Source organism: Leiobunum rupestre, chromosome 8 (genome assembly GCF_980474605.1).
Source record: "Leiobunum rupestre chromosome 8, qqLeiRupe1.1.hap1, whole genome shotgun sequence".
Lineage (NCBI taxonomy): Eukaryota > Metazoa > Arthropoda > Arachnida > Opiliones > Sclerosomatidae > Leiobunum > Leiobunum rupestre.
The window spans coordinates 29,073,358-29,091,923 of record NC_143391.1 but is presented as its reverse complement, the minus strand read 5'-3'; the positions used below and the strand labels follow the sequence as shown (position 1 = coordinate 29,091,923).

The 18,566-nt window shown below is 35.4% G+C and overlaps 1 protein-coding gene across 4 annotated transcripts; it reads right to left on the bottom strand.

Moving 5' to 3' along the window:
- Positions 1–967: 967 nt before the first annotated feature.
- On the bottom strand, positions 968–18,024 carry Ppat-Dpck (Bifunctional Phosphopantetheine adenylyltransferase - Dephospho-CoA kinase). Of its 4 annotated transcripts, none has more exons than XM_090157477.1 (11): positions 4,107–4,214; positions 3,666–4,038; positions 3,326–3,589; positions 2,617–3,212; positions 2,343–2,557; positions 2,145–2,279; positions 1,825–2,079; positions 1,663–1,747; positions 1,499–1,596; positions 1,295–1,441; positions 968–1,223 (listed from the first exon to the last, which is right to left on the bottom strand). In XM_090157477.1, the coding sequence occupies exons 4-11, from the start codon at positions 3,200–3,202 to the stop codon at positions 1,176–1,178; spliced, it is 1,569 nt and encodes a 522-aa protein (XP_090013603.1). In that variant the 5' UTR covers positions 3,203–3,212; positions 3,326–3,589; positions 3,666–4,038; positions 4,107–4,214; the 3' UTR covers positions 968–1,175. The 4 variants fall into 4 exon arrangements, with proteins under 4 accessions (XP_090013603.1, XP_090013604.1, XP_090013606.1 ...); XM_090157478.1 differs by having other exon boundaries at positions 3,666–3,975; positions 4,107–4,176; XM_090157480.1 differs by lacking the exons at positions 3,326–3,589; positions 3,666–4,038; positions 4,107–4,214 and adding an exon at positions 17,910–18,024.
- Positions 18,025–18,566: the final 542 nt, after the last annotated feature.

The window sequence follows — 18,566 nt, the reverse complement described above, 5'->3', positions numbered from 1 at the left end:
AAGGCCTAAGTAGCTGATGTTGCCGTCCAATGTTCTTAGGGACCTAAAAAGGTTCTTGATATAGTAAAATAAAAAAAACTTGGGTAACAGTATGTGACGAGCAGGGTCATTTAACTAGATAATGATATTCTTTATAATTATTTGGTTATTTAACACTCATCACAAAGAAATATCACTAAAAAACCAAATTATGAAAAAATGATGTACCATCTAGGCACTCTGCCAACACGATCCAAGATTGTAATTTTGTTCCCCTCCAAAAATTTTAATACCAAACATTTCCCCAAAGGACACAATCGATTAAGATTTAAGTCTTTTAAATTACATGAAAATATAAATGTTCCATAACACAATAAAACCGCAAAAAGCTATTTAAAGCGCATCATGACTAAGTTTATAATTGCTCTTTCTATATTGCTACGTGGCCACTCGCATCTACTCGCTCTCCTACCAATTAAAGAGCTTTATAAATTCCATTCAAATGGTTTTCACTGAACTACCACCATGATTTTTCTATAAAACTTACCAAAAAGTTTCTCCACTGTATAGAAATAGATTCTTCAGTTATTTGTGCTTGACTTTCAATGCTAATCAACAATGCAATGCATGTATGGAGCTTATTCTGGGATAGTACAGGTACTGCGCAAAAACAGATGTGCCACCTGTGTACAAAGTCACATGTCATATACTGACAAAAACACATGAAATATAAGTCAAGGAAGCTAGCAATTATATTTAACTCTTCTTTACAAAACAAAACAATTGGGAGGGTCATTGACTTGATATGAAATAACCATTGAATTTTCAATACAGCCGTTAATTATCGTAATACGCATGGCTTTTGCATACACATTTAACTTTCTCACCTATAGCCATCAGCTTTATTTAATTTTATATTTTAAAATGAAATCTGATGCAATTTTTGTTTTAAGTCACGTGAAATGCGTAGAATATTAATTATTTCAACTAAAGTTTTTAATATTTAACATTTTATTATATTTACAATATTTTTATTAACTTTAATAAAATATATTTATTTGGTATTTAATTTGTTTAGAAAAACCCTGTAAAAACCATTAACAATGTGTAATATTGTGATATTGCTTTAATGTTACGCTTAGCTATAATCTTTGCTTACGTTATATAACGTAGGCAACGCTATAATACTTGAGCTGTTAGGTCTCTTTTAACCTGTTCTGTAGCGCCGCCCAAGCTCTCTGAACCTTAAAAATATAAATCAAATGTGTCATAATGGAATTATATAAGAGTCAAATATATTAAAATAAAACCATACTTGATTTATGGTGTCTTGTCTTTCCCATAACGAACAAAAAACAACATTCGCTTTAGATACTCTCTCCTGATTGGAGGTTTGTGATTTTATTCTCTTCAAAGCTTGTTCTTCCGTAACTCCATCTCTTTTGATCACCCTCAAAAGAGCCTAAATAATTAAAAAAAATTAAATTTCTTCCCAAGAAATTAGTTTTAGGCTCCGAACCTCATTTTCTGGAATAAGTGATACCCATACTTCGTGGACCTTATCTTGCCAGCCAGCTTCAATTAGTAAAGCAACCTCTAGCACGATAATATCATATCCTAACAACAACGAACACACTGATTAGTAAGCTATGGAAATGCATTTATGTAAGTTAAAAAACACACCTTCCATTAACAGGTCTTGTATTTTTTGTTCTACCAAACTTTCAACGGCCGGCCAAACTAAAGAATTCAATTGCTGCCTTTTTTCCTAAATTTTAAATCGAAATTTAAATAATTATACTTAACAGTAAAAAATATAAAAAAAATGAAATACAATTAAAATACCTCGTTTCCAAATACTTTAGAACCCAAGATTTTGCGATTAATGGCTCCGTTACTATCCAAAAGGTCTTGACCAAATTCGTTAACAATTTGGTCATAAACGGGGCTTCCCAGTTCGTAAGTGGAATGCGCTAGCTGATCACAATCAACTAAACCAGCCCCTAGACTAACTAAGTCACGAGCAATTGCAGATTTCCCACTAGCAATGCCTCCTGTTAGACCTATTAAATGAGGTCTCGGAGGAAGTTTGGTTTTAACCTAAAAATTAAACGTAATAATTATAATTCAGTGAAGCCCAGGCATAGATTATAATTTAAGCTCACTGGAGGCAGTCCTTTGAAATAAGTTCCAAGTAATCTTCTTCTCAATGATGAAGAGCTGATTTTAATTTCTTCCGACTGGTTTCTATCCAAGTCTTCGAGTAGAGGAACTGTATATATTTCAAGAGGATTCATACCCTAGAAATTATACAATTTTAAACTCACTGACAAAAGTACAAAATTTTTTAAGACTAAGCGTACCTTCTCCCTTCTAATAACATTGATTTTCTGGCCTCCGCGTAGTGTCTCTTGACTGACTATGATACATTCGAGAGCTTCATCTACAACCGCTGGACCCAATGGGTCGTAAATAGGAACTATTTTGTAGTGCAAGGTTGGATCTACATCCAGTAAATAAGATTCGAGGTCACTAATACGCTTGTTAATTGGTTCAATCAGTTCCCATAAAAGTTTTCCTACAAATAAAATTTAAGTGATTAATTACGAAATTTATTACATTGAGATTATATATTACCGTGAATCATAGAACCATCCGTTACACCAATAGTTAAGGATTTTTTAGATCGTGAAATGGCTTCGCAGAGAAGAATTTTGTGTCCATTATGCAACCGGTCAAACGTTCCTCCTAAACAAGTGAAGTTAAATTCTTCCATAGTTTCTCCAAACTCCCTATCTTCCTTATCATTCTCATTTATTATGGACGAAGCTTGAAATTCATTCATGATGTGTACATTAGCGGCATCAATACCAAATTGGCCTTTAAGGTACAATGGAAGTTCGTCCCGTAGCTCTAAAGAATCAGAGAGAACCACTTCTACCTTAATACCAATATGGGTATCTTTTAGGGAATGTTGTTTTAAAGCCCCTTGAAGAATTCGGATATCCAAATTACTGCAATATTTTGAAGCTTGGCTATAAATGATGGGTACTAGATATCTTCTGTCAATTTTAACGGTGCCATTTGTGGGGAATGATTTCAGACTGACATATAAAGTTTTATTGACATGCATTTTGGCTTCAGAAAGGTAAGATTGTAATTTGCTTAGTAGTGCCCTGTTAGTGTGAGGCAGGCATAAAATCAGCAGCCCAGACGAAAACATGTCGAAACACCTGCAAAAATAAATATTACAATAATTTTTTTATATTAGGCGTCGATATTATAAAGAGATTAATTTTGCCTACAGGACAAAATTTTTAAAAACGTAGAAACGTCACCAACTTACTCAATATTAAGTAGGTAGAAAGACTAAGCCTTTGCAAGGAAGTAGTGATAACTTACAAGTTAAATGAAATTTTCGGCTTAGAGAAATGTATATAAAACGCTCAAGGAATAAATTTATCTACCACTTTTGAAAACAGATATTGGGAGTAAAATGTTCAGTGATAACTCTCTCGAGGGAAGTACCGAAAGATAATTTCTTCTTTTAAAGGGGTTATAATATAATCATCCAGCCACCAAGCAGCTACCGCACAGTGTTCCAGAGACCCTACATTTACAAAAGATAATGTAGAACATAGCAACCTATATTCTATCTAGGTGGCTATGTGTAGAAATATTTATACATATGGTTCAGTCGAGATACAGTGTCCATGCATGGAATTAGTCCATGGTCCATGGTTCAGTACATGATTTACTATAAATATAAGAACGGGAGCACTGCGTCCCCTGGCGGCGGAACTAGCTTCCGTGTAAGACTCCCTCATTGCCAGGTTCATATGCGATCGTTTACCTACAAATGAAAGACTATATAATATAAATTTGCGATCTTCCAACATATGCTCAAGCTGTTCTTATGATAAGGTGCAGTCTGTGGATCATCTTCTTTTCACTTGTGAGAGTGGTCAAAAAATTCGACCTAGGCTCCTGGGTTCTCTAGTCACCGGCAAATATGATACAAATAGAAATGGTGTAAAAAAATCAGTTCAGCATGGAGACCTGGCGATTATTAACGATCTTTGTGACATTTTTAAAGTGGCGAAAATCAATTAATGTTAAGTTCCTACCTTTGTTTTGCCTAGTTTTTTAATTGGCTGTCATTAGATTTCGTCTGTTGTCAGTTTTTTCTATTTTCGTTTTTGTTTTTTAATTTTTCCTCTTCTTTGTTCTGGTGCTAAGTCCTTTTATGTAATTTTGGAGTGTGTGGTGCGAAGACCCCGCTGTCATAGGCACCAAATAAATATCTTTCTTATTTTGAAAAAAAAAAAGAATTAAAAAAAAAACCGCCGACGGCAATGGATAGTACCCGAGGGGTAAGACACTCTGCGTACTCGGTGTACACTGCCGTACCTTTGACAATGCTAAATGGAACTCGCGAACTCTTGAAAATATGTACCTTTAACAGTGCTAAATGCACGAACTCGGTGTACAGATTATCTGAGACTGTCTTACCCCTCGATAGTACCCTTCAATCAAGGACAGTAGATACAGGGACGAGAAAGCAGGGAAAAAAATTTCGATTTTAAACGTCTTCATATTCACGGGGAGTTAGATGTAAACAAACCGCGGCCATTGTTAAGACGTGGTTCACCATGGACAGTATTATGGTAGTTAGTTTTTACCATTTTGATGTTAAATTAAGAATAAAACTACGAGCGTAAATAATAAAATGCCCATTTGTTTTGAACACTTAAGCCTCGTTAAGAACCGCTAAAATTAGGTGACCGCCATTTTTTTTGTTTACAACTAACTCTCCTCGCGTTTAGGTCGTTTTAGGTGATATATTCCAACAGAGGCCGCCAATACACTTTCTCGTCCCTGTATCTACTGTCCTTGCTTCAATTAGATTAGTTAATTTTGAGATTTTCAGCTTCTTAGATCTATTCAAAACTCTCTGCGAAAACGAAATAAGAGTGAAAAAACTCATTTTCGGCGATGTTCAGGTCAGGGTATCATCTGGAAATTTTATCAAATATTTTAAGAACACGGCCCCTAATTTTAATTTCATTTACTTAAATTGGTTGATGTACGCGCAAATTCTCAAAAAGATAATTTTGAAATTTTAAATGAATTAGTAAAAAATAGCCCAAAGCCGCACTATTTTGGCTAGAAAAGGTAAGAAATCTAAAACCAAAGTAAAGTAAATTTGAGTTATACTAAATGACAGAACTTTTTTTATTTAAAACAAAATTCTTATAGATTGAAATTTTAATTTCCCATACTGTTACAAAAGTATATATTTTGCGATAATATTAATTTTTAGTTCCGAACGAACTTCTTACCTTAGATTATTTCATATGGATATATTTTAGGGGGTACTATGTTGTTTTCTCGGTCGTCTTGAAGGGCATTCAGGTCAAAAAGAGATACATTTTTAAAAACTTATCTAAAAATATTTTTGCAATTAATCCGTTTGTGATTTGTTTGTACATAACAACACGGAACTGAGGACCATCTTAAAAGAAATATCCGTTATTAAAATTAAAATTTTCTCTATATATCTTGGAAGGTTTCAAACTAAACGAGACTTTTACACACTGTGATAGTTTTTTACACACAATCCTTAGGGATTTGTGTGTATTACGACCACGTACTGTGTAGCCGCCGCCGCCGTACACACGATTGCTCGCGTTACGTTAGTGGTACAAAGGCGATTGATATCTCAATCGATAGGCACTATTATAGCCTCGGCGGGATTTTCGTAATTTTGGGATCGGAGCCCGAGAAGTTGGGCAAATGCCCAATTTACTATTTTTTGTGGTTTCGCTTTGTGTGGTTGATATTTTATTTAAAATTAAGTCCGATAACGTTAAAAAAAATATTTTTGGTAAGGTTAGGATTCAGCGGATATACAACTTCAGTTATATCAGTTAATATTAAATTTAAGTATAGTTTCCTGGTTTCGCGGTTTTATATTTTCGCCTAAAAGTCTACATAACGTTCTTTAATTTAAGTCCGATTTTCATGAGAGTTATATTTTTGAATAGCTGTGGTTTCCCTTAACCCTATATTTGCAATTACGTTGCTTAATTTTAATTCTAAGTGAGGTTTTTTCGACAGCGTATGCGGACCCCCGCAACTTCCGACATGGTAAATCCGCGTGTCTATAGAGTTCTAAACGCCAGTTTCCCTCTCGCATTTTTCAAGGCCGTTCGCGCCGAGCTTTCAATGTGTTCCCAGAAGTAACAATAAGTGTGACCCCCAACGTTTTACGCACGTTTAACGCCCTTTTTACTCACGTTTAACGCCCTTTTTACGCACGTCGTACGACAGGAAGTAGGTAAGTAAGATTTGATCAAAAATCACCAGTTTTGTTACTTCTAGGCCTATTCCAGCTTAGGTTGAAGCCGCGTTGGAAAAAGTTAATTTTAAGTGAGTTAATTAGCCATTTCGCGTCATACCTGAATTCTTTACGCGATGAAGCTATATTCGCATTCCATTGAAAGCCTGCCTGCAATAACAATAACGTATGAACAGGCGCGTAAAAAATAAGTGTGACCCTAAATATTTGTTATGCCCAGAAGTTAAGCATAAGTGTGCCACTAAATATTTTTTTGACCAGCTGCCGTACACACGATTGCTCGCGGTACGTTAGTGGTACAAAGGCGATTGATATCTCAATCGGTAGGCACTATTAAAGCCTCGACGGGATTTTCGTAATTTTTGGGGTCGGAGCCCGAGAAGTGGGGCATTTGCCCCCTTTAGTGTTTTTGGTTTAAATGAACGTGTTCGCGTTTCGCCACCTTATTTCCAAAACCAGGTAACTCGAAAAACTAGGACCTTATTTCCAAAACCAGGTAACTCCAAAAACTTGGTTTTTATAAAAATTAATTTAAATGAACGTGTTCGCGTTTCGCCACCTTATTTCCAAAACCAGGTAACTCGAAAAACTAGGACCTTATTTCCAAAACCAGGTAACTCCAAAAACTTGGTTTTTATAAAAATTAATTTAAATGAACGTGTTCGCGTTTCGCCACCTTATTTCCAAAACCAGGTAACTCCAAAAACTTGGTTTTTATAAAAATTAATTTAAATGAACGTGTTCGCGTTTCGCCACCTTATTTCCAAAACCAGTTAACTCGAAACGCTTGGTTTTTATACAAATTAATTTAAATGAACGTGTTCGCGTTTCGCCACCTTATTTCCAAAACCAGGTAACTCGGAAAACTTGGTTTTTATAAAAATTAATTTAAATGAACGTGTTCGCGTTTCGCCACCTTATTTCCAAAACCAGTTAACTCGAAACGCTTGGTTTTTATACAAATTAATTTAAATGAACGTGTTCGCGTTTCGCCACCTTATTTCCAAAACCAGTTAACTCAAAACGCTTGGTTTTTATACAAATTAATTTAAATGAACGTGTTCGCGTTCCGCCACCTTATTTCCAAAACCAGGTAACTCGAATAATTCTTTTCCGATAACATTCCTCTTGGGTTTATTAAGTTAATACATCAGTGGGATTGTGTGTACTCAAATGTCCGTGACATCTTGTTAATAATTGCCAAGTAGTGTAACCGAAATAAGGTCGTATGATTATACTTTTTCAAGCCCAAATTTTTACGTTTTGCGGGAATTTGTTTTCAATGATTTTAGTTTTCTTTAAATACGTTTATTTTAAATTTGCGCGTATATCAACAAATTTTAGAAAATAGAATTAAAATTAGGGGTAGTATTCTTGAAATTGTTGATAAAAGTTCCAGATGACACTTGCGCGTTTTTGAAAAATACCCTTCCGAACATGGCCGAAAATGACCTTTTTCATCTGTGCAGAGAGGTTGAATATACCTAATAAGCTGAAAATATCCAAATGAACTAATCTAATGGTGTACTATCCACTGCCGGTTTTTCGATATTCCTTCACGGAAGCTAGTTCCGTCGCCAGTAGTCACAGTGCTCCCGTTCTTATATTTTAGTAAATCGTACAGTGTACTGAACCATAAAAGGCAAAATTATTTCCACATTATCTTTCGTGGAATTTATTCCAACATTTGGGAACACTGTGCACTGTCTTAAACTCGGCAAGTATAACAGCTGGAAAACAGTACTGTTCCTCTACCTTTTTACCTATTTCCCCACTTTCGCACTTACAGGTAAAACCACTTAATGGTAATATATTATAGGTCTTTCGAATTTTAAGTACATAGAGTAACTACTTTCAAAATGGATGTATTAGTATCTTTTTCAATGGACGTTTTATTCTCATTTTATCATAATGCATGTATCCAATAACCATCGGTGGAAACTTACAAGGAGAGTACCCGAGGTGTTTATTGCCGATTTGGTTCCAAGTCGGGGGTAATGTAGACCTATATGAGATATGAAATTTCCCAAAAGGAGACGTTGCACTACCCATTCGATTTGCCATGGCAACCGAAAAAGTTTTTGATCACTTAAAACCAAAAAATCTCCATTTAAAAAAGCATGAGATTTTCTAGGTACGAATTTTTTATTAAATTTGAAAATCGCGAAATGGGTAAATTGGACCACATTTAGTTAAATTTCATCAAGTTTTTGTAAATTGTATCATTTTTGGGGTAAAATAAGGAAAAAATGTTATTTCTTTTTACGCCCGATTTTGAACCAAATCGGAAATAAACACCTCGGGTACTCTCGACCTTGTTAGAGATACAATAGTTGTTTTTATAAAGTAACGTGGCCTTATTGTTTAAATGTTGCTTTTACGTCACAGTCTTTTGCTTTTACAAGTCTGCGAGCGCGCGCTACAGTCGCCAGAGAATTTTATAACTTTTTCAAGCTCGTGCGAAGAATACACTAATAAAGCCGGGTCTTGTGACGTAAGAGCAAGATTTTAACAAATTGGGTGAGACCACTTTTTATTTTACAACTATAGAGTGCTAGCAGTTGATGCGTTTTTAAAAGTTAGTGACGTCACAGCCGTAGCTTCCGTAGTGGTTGTCACGAAAACTCGCGTTTTTTCTCAATAGACGTTTAACATTGGTGACGTCGCAGGGTTTCAAGCTGCTGGCAGTGCCCTATTTCCGCCTAGGCCAACCTAGGCCGTGGCCTAGGGGCCCATCCTTGAAAGGGGCCCTCCAGTGACCGTAATTACTGTATTCGAAGGCATAAATATATAATATCAATCGTAATTTATATTGGAAGAAGATTTTGTATTAAAATTACCAAAATTTTTGCCTGGCAGTTTACAGACGCAGCCTTGAATCGCAATGTTGCATAATTATCGCATATTTAGTCGACTATTGTTAAGAGCTTTTATTTAGCAATATAACCGTAGAGCTCAGACCTCTACGCTGAATTAGGGAATTTCAGGTACAGCCTATTTCCAGGAATAAGAGTAAATGCAGCCTATGGGCCCAGGATCTCAAAGTCCGGCCCTGGCTGCTGGCACTCTATTGGTGGATTTTAAAATTCATTTTGCGCGTGAAAATACGCCGCCATGTTAGGGTATAAAAGCAAATAAATAAGCCTGCCATACCTCATAGTGTAAAGGTATTGTCCCGTGCAAAAACGTAATTTTTTTATCGGTCAATTAGTTTCGAAAGCAAATTATCCTCCTATAGGGAAAACCTAATTTTGTCAATAATGATATGTAAACGAACTCAACCTAGCTGTATAAAGTTTCCTTAAATGGAATACGTCACGCGTATTTATGTGAATAATCTGAACTACGTACTTGAACCTAAAGATAAATATTTTAGTTTTTAGAAAGCCAAAGAGAAGCTAAATTTAATTTTACTCTTGACAATTTGTTTTGGTATCGAGTACATTTCTCATTAGAAAACGCGTAGAGGGAACGTGCAGGGTAAACAGTCTGCGCACGATAAAGTTACGATTTCAATTCTACAGGTTACCACTAGCCGTTTTCCAGCGCGGGCTTAACCTGTATATTATCTGCTAGAGTGACTCCAGTGAGCTGGCACATTTGAAGATAATTTTATGGTTATCAATTAAAAAAGCATGCCAATTCGCAACTGCAAACTTTGATCCTTCTGTACTTCCTTCTCAATGACGAAGCAAATTATTTATAACCTATATCTATTATTAAAGATATGATTGTGTTTATAACAAAATACTAAACTATAATCAGGAGTTTATGATAAACCCATATACATTTTATGGTTCCTCAGAGTAATAATAATAATAATAATAATAATAATCAGCTAGGCTAATACCCAAGGCACCACCTTAGGCCTAAGCAGGGACGTACCTTTGGGGGGGGGGACAGGGGGGAGGTTCCCCCCCCCCCCAAAGTTTTGTAGAGTTGGCAAATCGAGGTGGACTTGGCAAAATGAAAATTATGAAACATGTTAGTTAATTAAAAAAACTCCTAAATCGATAGTAAACAAATCATTTAGAATTTCCCAGCAATTTACTCCCCTAAAGTCATTAACTATGTTTGAGATTTCTATGTAGTTGCTTCTCCTTATGTATAACTTACAAGACCTGATTTCTACGCTAGGCAGCTAGTGTGTCGGAACTTTAGTTCAGCCTTTTTAAATAGTCATTTTTCCTACATCACCTTATAAAATGGAAAGGCAGATAGACGCGTTATAGAGAATATCGGTTGTTCGTTATTATTTCAGTGTTCATTTTCTACGTTAAATTTGGCAATCTGTATAAAAGTTATAAAAATAGTTTTAATAGGAGATGTTACAGTTTTTTTTACGGAAAATTAGGTAAGTCGTTAATATTATAGTGATATTCTTTAGGAAAGTGAAAATTTCACAAGCCAATATTCCTAAAGTTGCGTTGGATAAAGATAACGTGTGATCATATGGTGTGATACAGTGTCGGTTGTTCTTACGTTCATATTTCAGTAATAAGTGTTTGAATTGTTTATGTTATATTTCGGTATGAATAATTCCAGTTATTCAAAGCAGTTCAGTTAAACAACAACTAGTATTCGTCAAGATGAAATGTATCTATTTTTTACTACAGCGGGTTACACGAAGAGAAAATAGTAAGCGGGTTTGATGGGATTTTTAAATTGCTGTAACATCGTTCAATCTCTGTTTTCTTCTTCGTGTATCTCCTTTATATATAAAGAGAGTACGCAAATGCTTCACTCAATATAACAAGAAGCCGAGCCATTTTCGCCATTGAATTGGGAATAGTCCCGCTAGAATGACATAGGCGCGTTCGGTAGTCGTGGTTTCGCGAAACAAATTCTGAAATTTCCAGTCGGCGCACTCAGCCGTCAACTCTATCATTATACTGGTGGCGCCATCTATAACTTCCAAAGTACATTAGTACCATTAATTCAATTGTATAGTATATAGTTCCCGCCGATTATAATTTTAATGAAACATTTAAATTGAAATCTACCGTAACAATCCAAACTTAGACGACTTGACAAACTTTGGTTTTTACTTGGCAAATTTCACTTACCTCCCCCCCCCCCCCCAAACGTACTCTCTTCGGTACGCCCCTGGGCCTAAGTCATCAAGCGACTTTTTAAGTAATTAATTAAGGTGACCGGGTTACAATGCGTAGGAGGGTGGTGGCAAGCTCTTCATGCCACGCGAGCCAACAGCTGCCTACACTCACTATTACCGTAATAGTAGCTGGTGCTACTACTCTATAGTAACTATCATAAAAAAAACTTTATTCAGACATTACAGACTAATTTCAACCCCCTATTAAATTTTATATAGTTGAATTGCTGGCAAACACCACTGACAAGGAGAGTACGAGATATGAAATTTCCCAAAAGGAGACGTTGCACTACAAATTCGATTTGCCATGGCTACCGAAAATGTTTTTGACCACAAAAATGAGATTTTTTTCCTTATTTTACCCAAAAATGTTCCAAATTTATCCAGACTTGATGAAATTTACCTAAATATAGTCAAATATATAAAACAAATTTCCAAGCCTAAGTATACTAATTTTGGGTCTGAATCTGACCTTTTTCGCTCCCCAAAATCCAGAAATTTTGCGCGAATTTTTCTCCTCCGTAGCACGAGCAAATCGAAGCTGTAGTTTTATTCCTAAAGTAGAACGAACTGAATTGGAGGGATTCTGTTTGCTTGTAGAAGTTTTCAAACCCGAGATTTTTAATCATAATTTAAAAAAAAATACGACGTTTTTATGCGGGAGGAACCTTCGGTCTCATATCATTTTCTACTATACGTAGCCTTGTGTATGTCTATTTTTTCCTGCATGGGTGTTAAATCAAAATAAATGTATTACAGACGCTAGCATAAATTATTCATGTCTTATTCAACTTGTTAAAATGTTCCACGCGCTCTTTAATATTTTAGCGTAAAAGGCTCGGGTGTCTATTAGCCAATGATACGCTTCGCATTTTCTGACGTCACGGGTGCTGAAAATAATTTTAGAAGTCTGGAAAAACTTGATTTCCACCATTTTGACATATTTTTATAATAATTCAAAGACCGTTTAACCGATTTTGATGAAATTTTCTGTACTTGCTATAAAATGTTTGCTCTTTCTAATGAATCATTAATTATCCATAGCTAAAATTTCGTGCAACCAACACTTTAAGTGCTCAAAAACATTTTCGGTTGCCATGGCAAAACGAATGGGTAGTGCAACGCCTCCTTTTGGGAAATTTCATATCTCATATAGGTCTACGTTACGCCCGACTTTGAACCAAATCGGCAATAAACACCTCGGGTACTCTCCTTGTAAGTTAATTATTTCAGATGAAAAGGATATTACTGGTTTTTAAGGTAAGCGAATTATCCGCAAAACCCATAGGCTATTTTCAATGATCTTACAGGCTTATGACAGATCCTACTAGTGTTGTAAGTCGGAAATTTTCCGTATTTTTCCGAAAAAAATAAATAAATTTTACTTTTATTCCAATTTATTCGAGCGAGTCTAATAGCTTTCTTATTCATTTTTCTTAACGATTAAATTGCAGACTGATATACTGAAAATGCGAACTTTGTAAAATAAAATATTTATAGGGTTGTAGTTAAATTTTAGTGTTGTAAGTCGGAAAATTTTCCGGAAAATGACCGAGGCCTTTTTTCCGGAAAATATTTCGTATTTTTCCGAAAAAAATAAAATAAAAAGTTTTCATTCCATAAATATTCTAATATTGTTTGCAAATTTAAATAAAGCGGCATTTTCACCTCATTTTTTCGAATCTGAAAGTAAAACTAAACCTCTAGACTAGTTTAAACTGATTAACAATGTAACACTATTAATGTTTTGTAGTATGTTTACTGATATAAGACATTTTATATCGATAAAAAGTTTAAAAAATTAAAAACCCCTAAAAAGTAATTCATGTTTCAATTTTTTATTTTCCGCTATTCGGAAAATTTTCCCGAAATTTTTCCGCATTTTATTTTTCCGGAAAATTAACAACACTCTATCCTAGCATAGAATATATATATTTTCTATGCTCCTACATGATAATTGCAATACTTCAGTTTTAGATAAAGTAGCCACAACCCTTAACTAACGCCCAAAATATTGATAAAAATTAAAAATCACCGTTTGTTCTATTAATGCTAAAATAGGGAATTTTCAAGCTCATTACGCTACCTCTAAATTTTGCTCAATTTTATACCAAATTTCGTACGAAGAATGTCTTAATATTTAATTAAAACCAATTTAGAGGGTCAGAATTCAACATTTAGGAAATAAATAAAATAAGGACCACCCTAATATCATAAGTAACATAAGAACCATAAGTATGACAATTAACGAGATTTACAACCAAACTGATTTTCATAGTTATTGCGTAATCAAGATGTTTTCTAAATGATGCTTCTTCCAAATCCTAGCATATATTTATTCCATCATCCTACAGGCTTCTTCTAAAACCTAGCATAAAATATTTATTATCAATAATCTTACAGGATTTTCTAAATCCTAGTATATAATATATATATTTTCTATGATCCTACAGGCTTCTTCTAAATCCTAGCATATAATTTTTCTATCATCCTACAGGCTTCTTCTAAATCCTAGCATAGAATATATATTTTCTATGATCCTACAGGCTTCTTCTAAATCCTAGCATAGAATATACATATTTTCTATGATCCTACAGGCTTCTTCTAAATCCTAGCATATAATATATATATATTTTCTATGATCCTACAGGCTTCTTCTAAATCCTAGCATATAATATATATATTTTCTATGATCCTACAGGCTTATTCTAAATCCTAGCGTATAATTTTCTATCATCCTACAGGCTTCTTCTAAATCCTAGCATATAATATATATATTTTCTATGATCCTACAGGCTTATTCTAAATCCTAGCGTATAATTTTCTATCATCCTACAGGCTTCTTCTAAATCCTAGCATATAATATATATATTTTCTATGATCCTACAGGCTTCTTCTAAATCCTAGCATAGAATATACATATTTTCTATGATCCTACAGGCTTCTTCTAAATCCTAGCATATAATATATATATTTTCTATGATCCTACAGGCTTATTCTAAATCCTAGCGTATAATTTTCTATCATCCTACAGGCTTCTTCTAAATCCTAGCATATAATTTATATATTTCCTATGATCCTACTGGCTTTTGCTAGAGTTTTTCACTCTTTTTTGTACATGAAGATTTTAAATATGTGTGAAAAGGTTAACTTATGTATCGGTTAAATGAATAAACAAACCATTGTATACAGTGAAATCCCGATATATCATTGATGGTATAAATATTCAATTTACAATATTGCTATATTTTGAACCGTATTCTCTTTAAGTAGGTTACTTTAGATATGTACAAACAATCTATCGAGGCAGTTACAAAATTAAGACCAGAAAATATACTATCTATTAACAAACAACCACGAAATCAGTGTTGACGGCCACGGTTTGTTCGAAATGGCGGCTACCACATTTTGGAGCGTAAAAAAGTCAGTGTAAAATATAAAATAGGTCAAAATATCTAAAAACGCCTGTAAAAGTGTTTTCACGGCTACGTAATGGAAATCTGGTAAAAATTCCTCGAACTACGAAAGACGTTTTAAAGGCCGCAAAATTACTTCTTTAATAACCATCTCCAAATTGGCTAAAGTAAAAATCTAGAACACATTTCCGGGTAAAGTAAAAATCTAGAACACCTTTCCGGGTAAAGTAAAAATCTAGAACACCTTTCCGGGTAAAGTAAAAATCTAGAACACCTTTCCGGGTAAAGTAAAAATCTAGAACACCTTTCCGGGTAAAGTAAAAATCTAGAACACCTTTCCGGGTAAAGTAAAAATCTAGAACACCTTTCCGGGTAAACTAAAAATCTAGAACACCTTTCCGGGTAAAGTAAAAATCTAGAACACCTTTCCGGGTAAAGTAAAAATCTAGAACACCTTTCCGGGTAAAGTAAAAATCTAGAACACCTTTCCGGGTAAAGTAAACGTAAGAGGCTTTCGATTCTCGATTTAAAAGCGCGTTATTTCACGGCTTTTGAAATTGGAGAAAAAAACGGCTCTTACGAAGAGAGGCGACGAATGTGTCAGACGGATGAAGTGTTTTTCTTCGGGGGCCCTAAAAAAACGTCTGCTGCGACACTTTCAACGACAGGCCTTAAAAATTTTACAATTTTAAATCCTTTTAGGTTCTCGGGGAGTCATCGAATGAGACCCCGAAAGCTCTTTCTTCGCACGCGCGCTCCATCCAGACCTCAGCGCGATGGAACGAGGGGTGGGGGCTCGGCCAAAATGGAGAGTTTTTTATCCCCGCGCTCAGATTCAGCCCCGGTCTGTCTATGTAATGTAAGAGTCGAATCAAAATGGCCGACTTTTCTAAGAGCCGTTTCCACGGATCTAGTCTCTAGATTCTCTAGCTGATGTGACATCCACCCTTCTTAGACGACTCGCGACGCTTAGTTGACACCGCGACCGGGGAGTAGGGGAAATTGGGTAGGTCGTGATCCGAAGCGACGACTTTACCCTTTCGCAGCCCGACGAGGAACTGTCAGTTAACGGCGCTCCTTCGATATTACTTCGGGGTCCTCCCTCGCCAAAAAAAAGGCCAGCCCCTGTCTGACTGTCTCTCCGCACATCTTCCGCATCCTCTCCTTCAAAGCTATAGCGATGCCCGCTCGTAATCTCATCTTTATTGTTTTTTTCCCTCGACAAAGATGGCCGAATCGTTATTTTGGAATAAAAAATCCTATATACGTCCTACGCGCTCCTAATGACCCTTCGAAAAGTGGAATAAAAAACTACAGAATATTCTTACCGAGTGGCGCGTATCGAAAGCCAAAGTATTTCCAGAAACTGATTTTATTTGGAATTAAAAGAGTCGTTGGACTTAATCTCGTAAAAAACAAAGGTGAGATATAATGCCTTTTTATTGGTGTACATTTTGTGAAAAGGGGAACAAATGATTCACTCGAAGAAGAGCAAACAGTCACTATCCGCGAAAATGGACCATTTTAGGGTGTTTTAAACGCGATAATTCAAAACTTCAAGTTCGATTTATCATCGTTATCCGTAGTTATTATATCGTCAACGAAAATAAATAATAAATTTAAAATATAATATCCAAACGGAAAAGCGGTTTTTTCAGGAGGCGATACATCCCGGGCACAAACGTCTCGTCGCGGAGAAGCCGAGATGGCGGGGGATTTGTCCGCGGCCGTCGTCGTCGGAGGCGCGGGAGGACTCCCACTCGATCCCGCCGACAAAAGAGACGCGCGATTCGCGGACTGAAAAATACGGCCACCAGCGCGGAAAGGAATCCTTTTTTTCACAAAGCGAAATGTTATTTAACGTACGCTTTCCTACCTAACTATAACTATTACGCGTTAGCTAATGTTAAGGAATACGTCGCGAAATAGCAAAAATCGTCGTCGCGAAAAGAAGGAAAGAATCGAGTTGCGTGACCTTGTGGCGGCAAATTCTTTCGCGAGAAAAAGGGGAAAAATCGCGTCCCTAATCGAGAGGCTTCAGTTTAAAGCAAGCCACGCCTTCCACTACGCGTGACGTCATTCTGATTTCACCATTAACGCTATGTATAGTCTATAGCTGGCAGCGGGGCAACCCTTCTTCTCTCTCTCTTCCCCCAACTCATTCTCTATGTATGTATAGACTATACGCAAACTTGCCCGTCTAGCCCTCTCCGGCCTACTTCTCTCTCTCCGTATCATCTATTCCAAACGACAGCCCATCCTAATCAATTTCACACTTTTAGTTCAAGTTATAACTCGCGATGTAAATAAAATATCTAAAGAAATATATTCGGAATAGGAGGACGTTATTGATCCAACGTAATTTATTTACATCAAATATAATTTATCTAAATAAATTATTCGCAAATCGTCAGATCAGTTACCGGGAAATCGCGAAACAATTTACTAAAAATCGACCTATTAATATTTACATTTATTTTGACAAAAAAAACAACAACAACAACGATAGAATAGAATCAACATTTTGGAAATAATTTTATCATAAATCCCAAGTGTTATTTTAAAAATATATCGTATTCGCAAATGGTTATACTGAGTAGCTAAAAGGGTTAGAGTTATAATTTTTACTCCAAAAATAATGGTTAAAATATGTATAAGCCGCCATGAAAAATCCACTTTTAAGATTACATTTATAACGATTATCCTAAATTACCTAGTTCCAATCGCTCACTACGAACGAAGATAATAAAAGATATTTGATAATATTTACCAACGAAACTAAATCTAGATGTACAATGAGTGTATTTCTACGTATATAATTATATAATAATATTAACCAACCTTTGATTAATGGTATCGTCTGGGTTAACAAAGATGGTTTATCAGAAATATCCATAAAAATATCACGAATTAACGCATTCGGAAAACACCTTCGAACAAGAAATTTAGTAAACAAAATCTATATTTGGAACTTATCCGAATATTCCGGAGCTTAAAAGTAATATTTTAACTGAAAGGTAACTCCAAAATGTAACGGCACCTTTCCGTATCGAAGACGGGCGTCGTATGGTCACGTTCGCTTACAAATTCGGGACGTGCTTTAAAAAAAAATCAGGAAGACCCAATTTTGAAACCATTATTGAAAGTCCAACAACTTTACCTGGGAGACCTTGCCCGTTATGAACTATGTACCGTTACCCGACTAGCGAAAAAACATGCCCTTAAAGGTGAACTACCGGAATACTTCCGGTTCTAAAAATACCTTCGATCTGTTAAAAAAATATCTAATAGTATATATACAAAAGGCAACGAGAAGGTAAAGTTTGAATTAGACCGCAGCCCTCACCTTCGAAGGAAATATAAAAAATGTTTTAGATTTTTTTCTAATGAATTCAAAAAAAAATGAAGAAAAAAAAAAGCCCAGCGTAACGGCTTCCGTTATCCCGGAAGTTTGAAAGGAATTTTACCTATTTGAAAATCCATTGATGAGCTCCCCCTTTTTTTATAATGAATATAAAAAAAACCTTTTTGAGTGTATATATTTTTTTCCCGCGCAACGGTACACGGCGAGGGGAGCATTCGATTTGAATGAAAGGTAACCCTCAAATGTCACGAGGAAGCGGAAGTGGATCTGGGCTTGTTTAAATATAAACTTCGAGGATATTTCCATCCTCGTTATTTTAGAATGTAATTTAAT